Consider the following 16,248-nt stretch of genomic DNA (forward strand, 5'->3'; position numbering starts at 1 on the left):
GATTCATTTACGAGGAAATGTGTGAAACCAGAAGGGTTTTTAAGTCACGATTGAAATGGTGCCAGGATAGGCAGGATCAGATAAAAAGCGACATCCTGGCGGCAAATCAGACTAAAAACGATTTCAAATCCTTCTGGAAAAACACAAACAAGTTTAGTGCTAGACCGGGTATCCCTGTGAGCGTTGGCGCTGAAAGCGATAAAAAACATATTGCTAATAATTTTAAGCGTGCGTTTGCAGTAAGGCCACTTATTAAGGACACGACCGGGGTGCTGGATGTTGGGACTATCCCCCCCCCCCCCCCCACTGTAACCTTTATGGCCAAAGACGTCGAAGCCATCATAAAAAACATGCAGAGGGGTAAGTCTCCGGGGTATGATGGTCTCAGTATTGAGCACCTCAGGTATGCCGGTGTACACGTGCCACGCGTTCTAGCAATGCTTTTCACGCTTTGTATAAGGCACGCGTATCTTCCCGACCAGCTCACACGCACCGTTGTAGTGCCGCTTGCGAAAAACAGAACGGGAGACCTTTCTGATATTGCGAATTATCGACCCATCTCACTTGCTACTATAATGGCTAAAGTGCTTGACAGCTTGCTTAATGCACAACTACAGAGCCATATAAAGTTGCACGACGCGCAATTCGGTTTTAGGCCTAGGCTGTCAACTGAAGCGGCGATATTGTGCCTTAAGCAAGCTGTCAGGTACTACAGGGACAGAAACACGCCTGTGTACGCGTGTTTCCTGGACCTGTCAAAGGCCTTTGACCTGGTTGTTTACCACATACTGTGGGATAAACTAGCCAAATCGGGAATACCAAATGAATGCATAGTTTTGTTAAAATATTGGTATAACAATCAGGTCAATCAGGTGAGATGGGATGGGGTGTATTCAGACGAATACAAACTACTATGTGGGGTTAGGCAGGGAGGGTTAACATCTCCAACCTTGTTTAACCTTTATGTTAACGAGCTTATTGGGAGGCTCAGCAATGAGCGTGTCGGATGCTATATTTGGGAAACTTGTTTTAACAATATAAGTTACGCGGACGACATGGCGTTGCTGAGCCCCTCAGTAGGTGCGTTGAAAAAGTTGATTGCCATATGCGAGGGTTACGCTGATCAGCATGGTCTTAGGTACAATTCAATCAAAAGTGAAATACTAATTTTTAAGGCTCCAAAGTATAACTCAGAGCTAACTGTGCCTAAGATCGTGCTGGGTGGAGTACCCCTAAAAGTCGTGGGCAGCTTCAGATATCTAGGGCATATGCTCACCGGAGATCTGAAAGACGATATGGATTTGGAGCGTGAGAGGAGGGCTATGGCGGTAAGGGGCAATATGGTTGCCCGCAGATTTGCACGTTGTAACACACAAGTAAAGTTAACGCTCTTTAGGGCATATTGTCAAACTTTTTACACGTGCAGTCTGTGGGCAACATTTACGCAGAGGGCCTATAATACGCTGAGAGTTCAGTACAACAACGTCCTGAGGATGCTGTTGAAACTGCCGAAGCACTGTAGTGCCTCTGGCATGTTTGCAGAGGCGCGAGTGGATGACTTTTACGCCATTAGGCGTAAAAGAATAGCGTCTCTGCTGAAGCGCGTGCGTAGCAGTGATAACAGCCTCCTGAGGACGTTGTCCGAACGTCTGGACTGCCGCCTCACAAAATACTGGGTAGAGGTGGTGATAGGCAGGGCTAAATAACCCATCTTGCCCCGTGTTCCTCTCTGCACGCATTATGTATATGTTAAGGTAGTAAATAGTAAATAGTTATAAGTTTTATGTAAGTACTAACATAGGATGTAAGTTCTTCTGGTTAGCTAACAATAATATGGATCTGTATGGTCTGAAATAAACAAATTTTATTTTATTTTTATTATTTTATTTTATTTTATAATCCCAAAACCTCTCTGGCAACGGGATTGCAGTTATTTTTTAGCCACCCTGTATACGACGTCATTTATTTATTTAGAAATTTAATTCAGGCAACAAGGCCCATATTACAAATACCTTACAGACTAACATACATATGTATTTTCGAACGAGCGAGCAAAGCGAAGCGAAGTTCTTACATTCGACTTTGAACACGCGGCTGGCTAGCGGCACGTCCCGGCATTTCGATGTTTTTAAGCTGAACTGTCAGAAGATAGTTTAATACTCAATAACTTAAGTAAATGTGTTCTAATTTAAATGAAATTGGGTAAACGTGTAGTCGAGGGCATTATATTTTAGTCATTAAATTATGAGCAGGCCCGATCAAGGGGTTATTGAGCTAGACTTAGCAAGTTCTAAACTGAAAGTGTCGGACAACAAAGTGAAGACAACATGGAATATTATAAATAGGGAAGCTGGTAAATGTAAATCACGCGATTGTCAAGTCAACATTGTCTCGGATAAACAACTGACCATGTCAAACAACGATGTTGCCTCGGCATTCGAAGATTATTTTTCTAAAATAGCTATTAATACCACTAAATGTCTACATTCATCTTCTTCTCGAGCTCATTCCTTACTTTGTGCTAATGTTAAGAAATGTAATATTAACTTTGAGTTTAGTCTAGTAGATTCAGCAATTATTGTTACAACATTCGAGTCACTCAATTTAAAGAAAACGGAAGACTTATGGGGAACATCCGTTAGAGTCATTAGTCATGTCTTAGACGTAATAGCGCCTTACTTAGCCGTAATTTATAATATTTCAATTTCACAAGGCGTCTTTCCAGATCTTATGAAATATAGCAAAGTCATACCTCTTTTTAAATCGGGTGATTCGAGTGATATGGCTAATTTCCGTCCAATATTAATACTTCCTGTACTAAGTAAGTAAAGTTTTTGAAAAGTTAATGTTAAATGATCTACTGGGTCACTTCAACAGACATACTTTACTTACAAGCAATCAGTTTGGTTTCACAAAGGGCCGTTCCACGACCGATGCTGCTTCGGTACTTATTGAACATATTTATGATATTTGGGAAAATTCTTGTGATGCAATTGGCATCTTTTGTGATCTTTCTAAAGCATTTGATTGTGTGGATCATGGAACGCTCATTTTGAAATTAGAACACTATGGTCTGTCAGTAAATGCCCTAAACTTTATGTCTTCTTACCTTAGCAACAGAACACAAACAGTTGTTGTAAACAAAACCCGGTCTAGCGGTACTGTAGTCCAATTAGGAGTTCCACAAGGTTCTATTTTGGGTCCACTCCTGTTTTTGGTTTATATAAATGATTTGCCATGTGTAGTAGAAAATCTTTGTGAAATTGTTCTTTTTGCTGATGACACATCATTACTTTTTAAGGTTGATCGGAAATCTACCGATTACAGTGTAATTAACAGCACACTCGTTAATGTACTTAACTGGTTTACTATGAACAATTTGCTTCTTAATGCTAAGAAAACTAAATGTATTAGATTTTCTTTGCCGAATGTTAAACCAGTCGATACTAAGATACTTTTGAATAATGAATGCTTAGAGACGGTAGATAAAGCACTGTTTCTTGGTTTAACATTGGACAAAAATCTACAATGGAGTCCTCATATAAGAACACTAGCAAACAAATTAAGTTCGGCCGCTTACGCTGTGAGGAGAATTAGACAATTGACTAATGTTGAAACAGCTCGCCTTGTTTATTATAGTTATTGTCATAGTGTAATGTCATATGGTATTCTGGTTTGGGGCAAAGCAGCTGACATACAGACTATATTTGTCTTACAAAAGAGAGTCATTCGTTCTATATATAATTTAAGGGTGCGTGAATCATTAAGGGAACTTTTTAAAGAAATTAATATTTTAACTGTAGCTTCCCAATACATATATGATAGTATTATTTATGTTGTTAAGAATCTAGACTCCTTCACTAAGAATTCTGATGTCCATAACTATAATACTAGAAATAAAAACAAGCTTGCTATCAGAAAGTTTCGTGTTCGTAAAGTACAGAAGTCATTCGTTGGGCAATGCATTCATTTTTATAACAAGTTACCTGAGAATGCTTTAAGATTACCCTTTCCAGCTCTTAAGAATTACTTAAAAAAAGTCATTGATGTTGAAGGCTTATTACAGAGTCGAGGACTACTTGACAGACTAACATGCATGGTCCAAACCAGAAACTGTAATAACGACAAGTAGCAATTAAAAGCATTGTATTATGTGTAGAGTTAAAGGTGACTCAGCTCAGGTAAGAAAGCACATCAAATTGTATGAAAGCATCTCATAACAATCAGTCAGATTCATATAATATGTATTCTCATTTCTTTTATTGGTTTTATTTTCTTTTCCTTTTGTAAGAATTTGATATGTTTTCTGAAAGAGCTACGTATTTGTATAAAGTTATGTACTCACCGAGTATAATTGCATGAATTCTATCGTAATTTAAATTGTATTTTTCTTAATTACTCGTAATGCATGTTAATTATAAGATAAAATAGAATAAAAATAATATATGTATTTGACATTTGACAGGAAATATTTCGGCTTAGCACAGATACAGTTTATTTTAATCTCTATGGTGGTGACTTAAATCCAGGGGAGGGACTGCCGTATACGAAGCCCTTTATTCGAAAAAATAGCGCCATCTATATTACTTAACGCTAAACTTGTAAATGGCGCTTCAAAATTTGTGCAAAAAGCAAATCTTGTCAGTAGAAAAAGGCGCGAAACTAAAATTTTCTATGAGGCCATATCCCTTCGCGCCTACATTTCTACTGACAAGAGCTGCTTGGCCAACTATATTATACATATTACCTACTCTTTGCTTAAATCTATCAGTTAAGGGCTCCACAGACCTTGCAATAAATCCACGCGATCTTTGATCCATTGCCGCCTATAGAGCGACATAAAATAGTAGAAATTAAATAAAATGGAACTCAAAAATGTCCATACTAAATTGTTGCCATGTGTAAGCATTTTACGTCAAAAATGTGACAGTTACGTAGAAAGTGGCGCCCTCGTTTATTTTATATTATTTTATGTCGCACTATACGAGTACCTAAGTAGGTGCAACAAAGTCAATCGCTATATAATTTTTGGTTAACCGCGAGTTCTCAGTTCGGGGCGAACTACTAGTATAAACTTAAAACTAAACACTATTTAGTCGACAAAACGGCGTAGCTCCGTTGTATCGGCTGCTCTTGTGTCGGATTCGGCAGTTTGCCCCGGAACCTCCTATTTAGGTACTTATCGTGCATTTCGCCCGCGTTAATAATACATGTACGGACAAATGCGAGCGAACTGTACGATATCTGTGTGCATAAAGGGGGAATATTAAGATTATTAACTTATCAATACGTACACGCAACAGATTGATGTAGGTACATTACTTAGGTATGTAAATATTAGAAACGTGAGTAATTATAACAGTTTGATTTCAAATGATTTCGGTGCTTGATTTCAGTGTGCAAGCGTGACAATGATATTGAAATGTCATGTACCTACCTAAACATTTTTATCAATAAAAAAAAACTTGTAATCTGAATTCGTCCGCTAAGCATGTTAAGGATTAAAAATATGATATCAATCGTAGGCTTTTTCTCTCATACCTACATATGTATTGGTGCGAGAGAGATTGATTTTCTCATGTTGCATCGTAGTTTTCAAACAATACTCATTGTGCCCTTTTCGCGGTTATAAAATGCTCATTATTCTGTCGTCTGTCGCGATCACTCGCACAAAGAGCTCTGAGCAAAAAACTGAAAGATGACTTGACCGCGGCACGCCCCGTCCTTTAGTGCTCTAGGTCCGTATTCAACAATTAATCCAGTAACTTTGTCGAATTTTGTAACCCGGCTCTTTTGCGTCAAATCCGGTAGTTCTGATTTTTTGCAGACTTGTTTATGATGTTGGCCCAATGAATAATCCAAGTTTGTGACTTCGAGCGCCGAACGCAACTTTGTCAACCCTGTTTTGGGGGGGGGGGGGGGGGAGGTACGATCTTGTGACTACCGGGCCAAATCAGCTTAGATTGACCTTAGAAACAATTCGGCTGCCCTAAGCAGAAAACAAGTAACCCAGTTTTGACAAATTTTTGAGGAGAGCAAAAAAACATAATTTGTCAGTTTTGTTAGGTATTTGGTCTAAAATGTAACATCTGTTTATACCATTATGTTAAAGGCTATAAAATTAAGTATATACAGACTTTATTTTTTGTTATTCTTGTATATTAAACTTTGTACAGGCATAAAATGTTTTCTGTGTAGTTTACTCTCCGAAAATCTCCGAACCATTCTACACAAATTCAAGTATCTCGTGTTTAGCTTGGAAATAGCAAGCACTTTAGCTTCTTAAATACTAAACATATTTGGCTCTCCGCTCAATAACTTTTCCAATTTTCATGCAATTCTGAAGGATATGGTACCAAATGAAAGCTAATAACATAAGCTACCGAAAACTGATTTTTATATATTTTATTTCTTTCAGGTTTATCGACTTCAAAATCCCTGTTAGATAATAAAACGCTTGAAAAAAAAAATTTTTTTTATATATTTTAAAGTTCTTTTCTATTGGAAAATAGACTGTTTTTAATTAGTGATTGATGTTGCCATCCTCGTACCTTCTGACACATGGTTATTGGTACCTATTTCATCGATTTTATTTATTTTCAGAGATTATTTTGTGATACGATGACCCATTCCTTCAACAAACCCTCTGTCTTCGTGGATGGGTGGTACCTACAGGATCCTGCTTCCGAACTTTTCTTTTATAGGGTTCCATACCTCATAAGGAAAAAACGGAACCCTTATAGGATCACTTTGTTGTCCGTCCGTCCTCCGTCCATTTGTCTGTCAATATCATTTGTCTCGGAAACGCGTGGAGGAGGTATCGAGTTGAAATGTCTACTCAGGTCTACATTCCCTTAAAGATGTAGAAAAAAATCAAACATCTACATTAACGTAAAAAAAAAGATACGGTGGTTTATGCCAAAATACGTAAGTATATTTCGACATTCTCAAGGGATTCAAAATTTAAAGGGTGCCTAAGTAGATGGGTAGTAGGTAGCTAGGTCAACGAGAAGTCCCGTTGCCCTAGAACTATGAAATTTGGCAAGTAATATTGTATTACATTATAAGTACAGGGAATAATCTGAAAACTATAAATTTGTAGATAAAAAAAACAATAACTAAATTTGTAAGGAACGCTCGGTGGGCGAGTCCGACTTGCATTTTTTTATAGTCCTATTTGACAGACGTGTTTGATAGGAATGAGGCAGGTGCATGGAATGGTGAGAGCTGGTGAGTTCATAAAAATCAATATTTGGGGACAATCTTACACTGGTTGACCTAGCCCCAAATTAAGCAAAGCTTGTACTATGAGTACTAGGCGACGATATATACCTACATACGTGTATAGATAAATACATACTTAGGTACATAGTTACTTTATTTACTATTTAACTTTACTTGTAACAAAGTAAAAATCTAATTAAATCCTTCAAGTCAGTTTTACCTATTTCTTATAAAACCATATCGATCTGAAATTTTGCTGATATACACCTATTAATATGGTAAGTAATTGGTGGATCTCTTTAGTGGCTAGAGTTAAACCAAGAAAAGTCTGCAGAGATTTTGACAGCACAAGGTCAATCTCGAGAAGTCTATTAGTAGAGTTAGACCAAGAAAAGTCTGCATAGATGTTGAGAGCACACCAGTGCAGGTGTTATTTTAAACGTCAAACTTCTATGAAATTATGACATATAAATAACACTGGCACTGGTGTGCTCTCAACATCTCTGCAGCCTTTTCTTGGTCGAACTCTACTAATAGACTTCTCGAGATTGACCTCAGATGATTCACTTTACCACATAATAAGTATCTTTATAAAAATTCAAATTTTGGCATTATTCCTGGATTAAATATTTCCCTTTTGGTCAATTGAATACAGTCAGTTGTTGTTTGTTTCTAATTTTTTCCAAAACCTTTGGCACGGATACGGCATAATTATGATTTTCTCTTTCTTTGGCGTATTCTAGTGTTCTGTTTTCATTACTGTAGAGTCTACAGCAGCGGTTCTCAAACTTTTTTGGTGACGGAACCCTTTTGGAAAGCGAAATATTTGACGGAACCCCAAATTAAAAATTTTCGTTCGTCACTGTGGACCAGATATACACCTATAGAACAGCTGGTTTTTTTCTTATTATTACAAGTATTTTCGCGGAACCCCAACAGAGGCTTTGCGGAACCCTAGGGTTCCGCGGAACACACTTTGAGAATGGCTGGTCTACAGTATAGACAATACATATAAATTTTAATTATTGTAACAACACTTTTTCTTTAAACTTAAATTTCACAGACTTTTCACCGTTGACAGGAATATTGCTAAGCAAATTTGTTTTCTATGTATGTCTTTAAACAAGGTACCTTTTGTATAAACTATGTAACTAATTTCTAACCTAAATCGCAGATTGTGTTGGGAGATACTTGTTTTACCATTGTAATAAACTAATTCGCAGTTACGAACATCTACGCTAAACTTAAGTATCTCGGTCATCTATATGAATTACAAGTATCTCTGTTTAGTTACTTGTATTTAGTGTAGAAATGGGACATATACTTGAATTTAGCGTAGAATACAGGGTCAAAAAAAGATACTCGGATTTTAAAAACATGAATATTTTGAAAACTACACATTATTTTACAATTATTTTTTTGGTGAAAGATGCGCCTGAAATTGTAGATTCCGAAAATCCAAAAAAACCGTTTTTGAAAATTTTCGAGTTACTTGTTTTCTGCTTAGGGCAGCCGAATTGTGCCAACCGGCATCGCCTGAGACAAAAGTGTATATATACTCACTGCACTTACTTAGCCTACGAATACAAGTTCGAAAAACTTATACATTTTGAAAGGCTTTATCTCGGAAAATATTAGATGTACAGAGACAATTCTAGTGCCTTATTGTAGCAAATTTAGTCTACTTTAAAAACGCCCTAGGAACTTACTATCCAAAACTAGTACTTTAGGGTTATAATCGCCCAAATCTAAAAAAAATTGCGGTTTATTCGATTTTTGACAAAGTTGCGTTCGGCGCTCGAGGTCACAAACTTGGATTATTCATTGGTCCAACATCATAAACAAGTCTGCAAAAAATCAGAACTACCGGATTTAACGCAAACGCAAAATGTATAATTTTACTGTATTAAATGAAAACTCTTTACCGATAGGTGTATACCAACACACCACATACACACACCTACCACCAATACCGATACCAATTCGATAAAAAAATAAAGTGCGTCTTGCTCTCACTTAATTTAATATAGTCTGCACTATGATTCAAGTTATTAATTTTTTTTAATTTCTATTAACTACATGTTTTGATAATAAATAAGTCTAATTTTGTTACGACTTGCTTATTAAGAACGTTGCAATGAGATGACCGTACGCTGATATGAATAATTAATAGTAGTTTATGTGACTGGTACATAAAATGCATTAAAAAACGAGTGTGGGTTTATGAAACGAGCTACAAGTGAGTTTAGTAAAACATCTCACTAGTGCTTTAAAGCCTTTGTACAGTTACATACACTGCCTTATGTACACACATATTGTAAGATCTCTCTGACCTGTTCAGGAACTGAATGTTGTCGCGGCATTTGATCACAATGTTTGCAATTGACATTTCAATTCGAATAAAACGCCATCTTCTCAAATTCCTTTATTTCTCAGAGATTTTCGAAAGAGTATTACTATTAAATCGATATCGACATGATTAGTACGCAATAATAGCACAGATGAGAAATCCGTTCTAACAAATTAGTTTATCTTTACCTATGCTGGACATAATTTGTGGTTATTAATAGTAGTAATCTAATCAGGAAATATTTAAATAATAATAACATTAATAACCATAACCAAATAGCACTAAGGCACATACATGATACACACTTATATCACTATGGAGGATACATAAGTATAAATAAAGTGATTTTATAACAAACTTATGTTTTCCTGGTGTTTAAAGCAAAATGGTATTCTTAGCACTAGGAGCTAAGCATGCAGAAATGTTTTTATATTTTCCACTGGAACCGGTATTAGGTTTGTCAGGCAGAGCAGGTTTTGTACAAACAGCAACACTCCTAACTGTATATATGTGGACCTTATTACAAAAGGCATAAGGTCCACCGATGTACAGTTAACAGTGTGGCCGATGGTATGTATCGAGAAGTAAATATTTTGTGTTGCAAGTTTTTAATTTACTTGAGCTCCTGGATAGACGTGTTTTGTGATCATGAACTTGTTTTTAATAATTTCCGTTGTGCTAATTTTAAGTGATCTAGGTATGTATGTTGTTTTATTGAATGTACATTTATGTATAGAAAACAGATTTTGCTCTCGCAATTGGTACACATTCAAACTTCACTTGCAAAGGAACTCGAAAATTTAATTTTTACTATTCGTTTTTTCACATTTGTCAGAAAAAAACAATTGCTTTTTAGAGACATGAGCGAAACACAGCGGAACACATGTTCACCCGACTAATAACGGAATTAAAGTTTTTAGAACGTCTCACGTATGCTGTTAAATGTGACTACATTCAATAACAACTTATTTTTGTGGTTCAGGCTATACCGAAAATTGTGAATTATCTGAATCACCTCCAAAATCAAACAGTGGATGCTGTGGTCACGCCGTGGGTGGAGACAAGTCAAGTATGTAGGCATCCTGTAGTATACTTACTTATCATCTAAAACTAACACTTGTCTGTAGAGTTTCGAACCATTACTTCCATGAGGATTGTTTTTTCAATATAGCCAATATCTAATAAAGAAGAAAGAATATATCATATTTTTTGGTGGTCACAACTCAACAAAGACAAATACAAATTTCCCTTGATCGCGGCATCACGCGTGAACGGCTTGAATTTCGCTAATTCTTTTTGTGTTGTGTTTGTTATTGTCAGGAGAAGGTTCTTATGATAGAAAAAGTTAAGAAAGTGCAAAAAAAATAATATATAGATATATGTAGGTAGATGAAACGAAGTTCACCGGGTCATCTAGTATTTAATAATATTTATACTTGTGTCAAAATTAATAATATAAATAGGCGGATGTCAAAATAAATAATTATAACTACTTTAACGTTTGTTCATATTTGCCGACAAACACAGTAAATTCGTCCTCAGCATATTGTACTCTGAAATCACATTCGGCGAAGGCACCAACAAAGGAAAAATATCAAGCTTGTATCGGTACTATCTGTCCTTGCGCTCATAACTATATTACAGCTATTCTTTAATGGTCCGACCCAAGCCCGAGGCGACACGTAGATACCAACAGCCAGTACATTAGACATCTATAATACTTCTTTCTAATACTAAATCAACATTTAAATAGGTTGGGGATTTGTTAAATAGGTGGTTCCATTGCTCGCATCGGGGAATATCCGTGGATGGGTAGCGTGGAATATCGAAAAAAAGACGATACAATAAAGTTGCTCTGTGGCGCGGTTCTCATCAGCGGAAAATATGTTCTGTCTGCTGCTTCTTGCTTCTCCAAAGCGGCTTTCAAGATCGGCACGCCGTGAGTAAACTGTGATTCCTTAAACATGAAAGAGAATGATGCCGTTATGATTCTTTGAATAAACAGGCTACGAAAAACCACGTTTACGAGGTTCTTGATACAAATATACGAGTACAGTAGGACAATATTTTATTACAGCTCTAAATACCAATATGATAAAAACATATTTCTGTTACCTTTTTTAAATCACACAACCAATGTTAAATCGATTAATTATTTGCCAATAAAAATAATATTGCATGTATTTTGGATAGTAGCATATGTGTGTTTATGTTGGTTTCAGAGTACGTATACGTCTAGGAGACTACGATGTCAACAACGATGGGCCAGACTGTGTAGAGACAGCTGCTGGTGGGAAAGATTGTACTGATGGAGCCATCTCCATACCTATAGAGAAATTTACAGTGCATCCCGACTATAACAAAAACTTAAATCGTCAGAATGATATAGTCTTAATAAAGCTTGCGAGAATGGCTCCGTACACAGGTAACAGTTCCTAATATGTACTATGACCAGGCATGGCTCACTCCGCGATTTCGTCGCTTTGCTACAGGTAAGTACATCCGTTCCACACCAATTTTGGTGGCTAGCCATAAGCCGCGCGTGGCGCTGTCGCCACCTAGCGGCCATATCTGTCCTGATCGTAACAGACGCGTTTTGTTAAAGAGTGAGTCTTCTGTACCTATTAGTACTATTATTTATTTTGTGCTATGACGATCATATTCACATACCATACGTACGTAATACCAGTATTCCAACGACGTAGACGAAGTAAAATATTTTGCGAGATATTCAGGCCTATTCGGATTTCGAGATAATCACAAGATCTTGAGACGATTTAGAGATCAACTAGATCTGCATTAGATATCGACTAGATGTGACTTGGATATCTAAGTCATAACTTGTCAAAAACGTTCAAGAGGACCTCCAGAATCGCGGAAACGTCAAATTTGACATATCTATCTTACAAATATCTTTAAATTATCCGTATCGTAACTTGTTGAAGTCTAGTAGAAATCTAATTCATATTCCGAATCGATCCAATTCACTGAGGGCCCGATTCGGATTTTGAAATAGACATCAATTAGATATCTTTTAGACATCACCAAGATACGATAACAATATGTTTATGATCTAACCTGTCAAATTTGACATTTGCGTGATTCTGGAGATACTCTTGAACGATTTCCACAGGATATGACTTAGAGATCCAATTCACATTTAATAGATATCTATCTAACGTAAAAGTGACATTGGTTGCCCTAATTGCGCTGCAAACGAATGGATCTAGTACGTGTTGTCTCTTGTGAATACCTATCCTGAAGTTCGAATACGGCAGTGAGTAGTGATTTCGAACTTCAAAGATTTTCCGTATAAATTTAGTACATTTCTTATTATATCGAATAATAACAGATCTATCTTTAGTTACTCCACGCGAATTATTCCTCAGACAACGTCGGGGTCGCTTGGCAAAAAATTTCTTTAGGTCGCACTTAACCAATTTTCCTCTAGTCACGCAGTAACACCATTACTATCCATATCCGTCGAAAATAAGGGGGAGAGGAAAACAACCGCGTTACTGCTACACTCTATGACTATTTCGGCAATGTTCAACCGTTTAAAACCCGCATTTTTAGGGTTCCGTACCCAAAGAGTAAAAACGGGAGGACCCTAGTACTAAGACTTCACTGTCCCTCTTTCTGTCTGTGTCTGTCTGTCTGTCTGTCACTAGGCCGTATCTCATGAACCGTGATAGCTAGACAGTTGAAATTTTCACATATGATGTATTTCAGCTGCCGTTATAATAACAAATACTAAATACAGAATAAAATAAATATTGAAGTGGGGCTCCCATATAACAAACGTGATTTATTGCCATTTTTTGTGTAATGGTACGGAACCCTTTGTGCGCGAGTCTGACTCCCTCTAGGCCGATTTTCTTTTTCATGTTTGGAAATAAAATGTTTCCACGTTGGTTTCAGATTTCATCCGTCCAATCTGCTTGCCATCATTGGACATCACACAGAAAGCACCAAAGAAGCTGTACATGACAGTAGCTGGCTGGGGCGCAGTAAACGCGACAGTGGCTAGAAGCAACGTATTGCGGCGAGTCCATGTGCCTTATGTCGATTTTTATGTAAGTACCTAAGACTATCATATAAATCCTACGATTGAATAGGTATCACAGTAAACGATATCGGGAACATACTCCTTCCATTCAAAAACATATAGTCTGTTTTTTAACTATAAAGCATTCCGCCATACATTATCTATGTAAGAAATAAATAAGCGTTAAAAATAACAGACTATAGATGTTTGTATAATATTTATACCGGTTCTCGATACTGCTTTAAAAAATCGGGCTTTTCTTACATAGTATAAAAGGTATTTTTCTGCAAGAGGGTGTGCCAGGTTAAGAGGATTAACTTAACTTCTTTTCCGTAAGCGTTCCTTAAAAGTAAATAAAAAAATATATAGTAAGATCTATAGCGAACAACAATCATAAAATGTTGCAAATCACTTTAGCAGCCGTAGCAATAACACTAATGTATAAAAAAATAGATAGATAATAATCAATTTACAAAAAAACTTCGAAATGTTCGTAACGTAGTATAATTTCCAGCGTCTGTCCTTCATCTAGGATTCCATTAGCCCTCGGACTAACAAAACCTGTAATTTTCAGCTTTGCAGACATGCGTACAACAAAACGCAATTCTATCATGTGCAGTTATCAAACGGGCAACTTTGCGCGGGCGGTAAGAATAGAGACTCCTGCCGAGGCGACTCAGGAGGACCCCTTATGTTGCTGAAAGGCCAGACTACGGAGCTGGCCGGCATAGTTAGCTTCGGTCCAACCCCTTGCGGGCGAGAAGATATTCCTGGAGTATACACTAAAGTATTCGCCTACAATGATTGGATAAAAACTATAATTGAAAACGATGAACAGGTACCAACGAAGACAACAGAACCACCAGTAACTAAAAAAACATCAACAGAAAAAGTATTTTTCTCTGATTTGATTGTCTTCAGAGAACGTAAATAAACTTTTACTAGGTTCTTGTAGTTTGATAAATAATAACTTAATAATATCATGGATTATTAGCCATTACTATTGTAACTACTGTCCAGCAATAAGGTTACAATTAGTGCGTAAGGTCAGTTCAACGAATACACTAAGGTCCGATTACACCTAACGACAGCAACGCAATTCATCAAGAATGTCAGTGACGTCTCCAGCGCTAAATTTGTCTCCTTAAATAAAATAAAATGCTACAGTAGTAACATTGCATTGCAACCTTAATGCTGCTGCAGTTGTCATCCGAATATCAGAATTTTCTACGGCATTTATAAATGCAATAAATCAAACGTATTGCTTATTCCATTAGTCATTGTATTGCTTTATTTCACTAATGTAAAATCAAATGAATCCGCTCGATATTTTCTTTTGTCATTTTGATAATAAATTATACTGAAACACGCAGAAATCCAACGCGTTATAATAAAATGACTTGTCTGTTTCTCAATTTACGTAATGGACTTTATATTGCTTAGCGTAGTAAGTATATGGCGCAGTACAATAATCATTTCATTATTTCTTTAACATTATTATACCTATCCATATACCTATATGCCTAAAACAAATCGGTTGCCCCCAAACCGTTAGGGGTAACATGGTACTGAACGGGGAGAGACGTGTTGAAGCTGACTGAACGCATGCATGGCTGAATGCATACTACTATAAAAATACTTTCATTGTATAGGTAGAATAAAAAAAACCTTGTTATATGAATACTCCTCAAATATTTAATACTTGTATCTACGACCCAGGCAAATTCAGCCGAAAACGGGGGTCATCCAAGGAATGAGAGATAATAAGCTGGAAAATCCTTCACTATGGCCTTCTAAAGGTTGCCTTCAAAGTCACAGAAAATCTCGTGTGCACGTTGAAAAGTCAAGTGTCATAAAAATCGGCTTTAACCCTTTATTTACCTGGGTCAGTAAAATTAAGTTGAAATCGGCAAAGTTATCATGCGTTATTTTTCTTATTAAGTACCTACATCTAAATCACTTCTTAAATATTATTATCTTCTTGTGTTTTATTTTGTAAGCTGTCGTGTACTTAAATTATCTTCAAAGCCGCGTCACTGCCCACTTGAGCTGTAAATTTCGAACCGGCTATTTATAATGTCCCATTAAAAAGCTGTTAATCGCCGAAAACTGCTAATGCTTTTTTAATCCCAGTGTTCAATCACCGTGTTAGCGCCCTAAAAGCGTTGTCTTTATACCTATAGATAGGCGCATTATCATGTGGCCACAGTGGGCCAAGTGGTAGTTTTTTTTTTAATTTGTTTTATTAGTTTTAGTTTATTCTGTACATAGTTAATCATAAATTAATGATCTGTCATAATTTTATTCATCGCTTAAATAAATTAAAATAAATAATAACAGCTGTAAGACATGACACAATTTGATTTTTTTATAATATTCATGAGAATTTGATTGGTACAGTGATTATTATTAATTTAAGAGGCACATAAAAACAGTAAGCAGTAAGTTTTTGCAGAAAATGGTAACAGTTTTCTAAGAAGTCCGCAAATCAGCCTGTTTTGATTCCTCGCATGATGGAATCAAAACAGGCTGATTTGCGGACTCCAATTTGCAAACGCTTCTTCCTGATATTTGCACGTTGACTAAAACCATTTGTTTGCCATTAATAAAAATATCAACATCATTG

General features: G+C 36.5%; 1 protein-coding gene and 1 long non-coding RNA gene across 2 annotated transcripts in view; both read left to right on the top strand.

Moving 5' to 3' along the window:
* The window catches only part of LOC134803216 (uncharacterized), a 207,691-nt gene that overhangs the window by 178,200 nt on the left and 13,243 nt on the right, over positions 1 to 16,248 (top strand). The gene's annotated exons all lie outside the window — the stretch shown is intronic.
* On the top strand, positions 10,161 to 14,724 carry LOC134803010 (phenoloxidase-activating enzyme-like). The gene is made up of 6 exons (XM_063775740.1): positions 10,161 to 10,271; positions 10,557 to 10,643; positions 11,348 to 11,513; positions 11,797 to 11,999; positions 13,496 to 13,650; positions 14,197 to 14,724. Exons 1-6 carry the CDS (start codon positions 10,223 to 10,225, stop codon positions 14,554 to 14,556), a joined length of 1,020 nt encoding a protein of 339 aa, XP_063631810.1. The 5' UTR covers positions 10,161 to 10,222; the 3' UTR covers positions 14,557 to 14,724.

This window comes from Cydia splendana, chromosome 2 (genome assembly GCF_910591565.1).
Source record: "Cydia splendana chromosome 2, ilCydSple1.2, whole genome shotgun sequence".
Classification (NCBI taxonomy): Eukaryota; Metazoa; Arthropoda; class Insecta; order Lepidoptera; family Tortricidae; genus Cydia; species Cydia splendana.

What these genes read in the sequence shown, in the direction of transcription:
- LOC134803010 (XM_063775740.1), top strand. Translation starts at nt 10,223, where the DNA reads ATGAACTTGTTTTTAATAATTTCCGTTGTGCTAATTTTAAGTGATCTA. An exon ending in GCTTTCAAGATCGGCACGCC is followed by an intron (nt 11,514 to 11,796) that starts GTGAGTAAACTG and finishes TGTTGGTTTCAG; the next exon opens with AGTACGTATACGTCTAGGAG. An exon ending in TGCCTTATGTCGATTTTTAT is followed by an intron (nt 13,651 to 14,196) that starts GTAAGTACCTAA and finishes TGTAATTTTCAG; the next exon opens with CTTTGCAGACATGCGTACAA.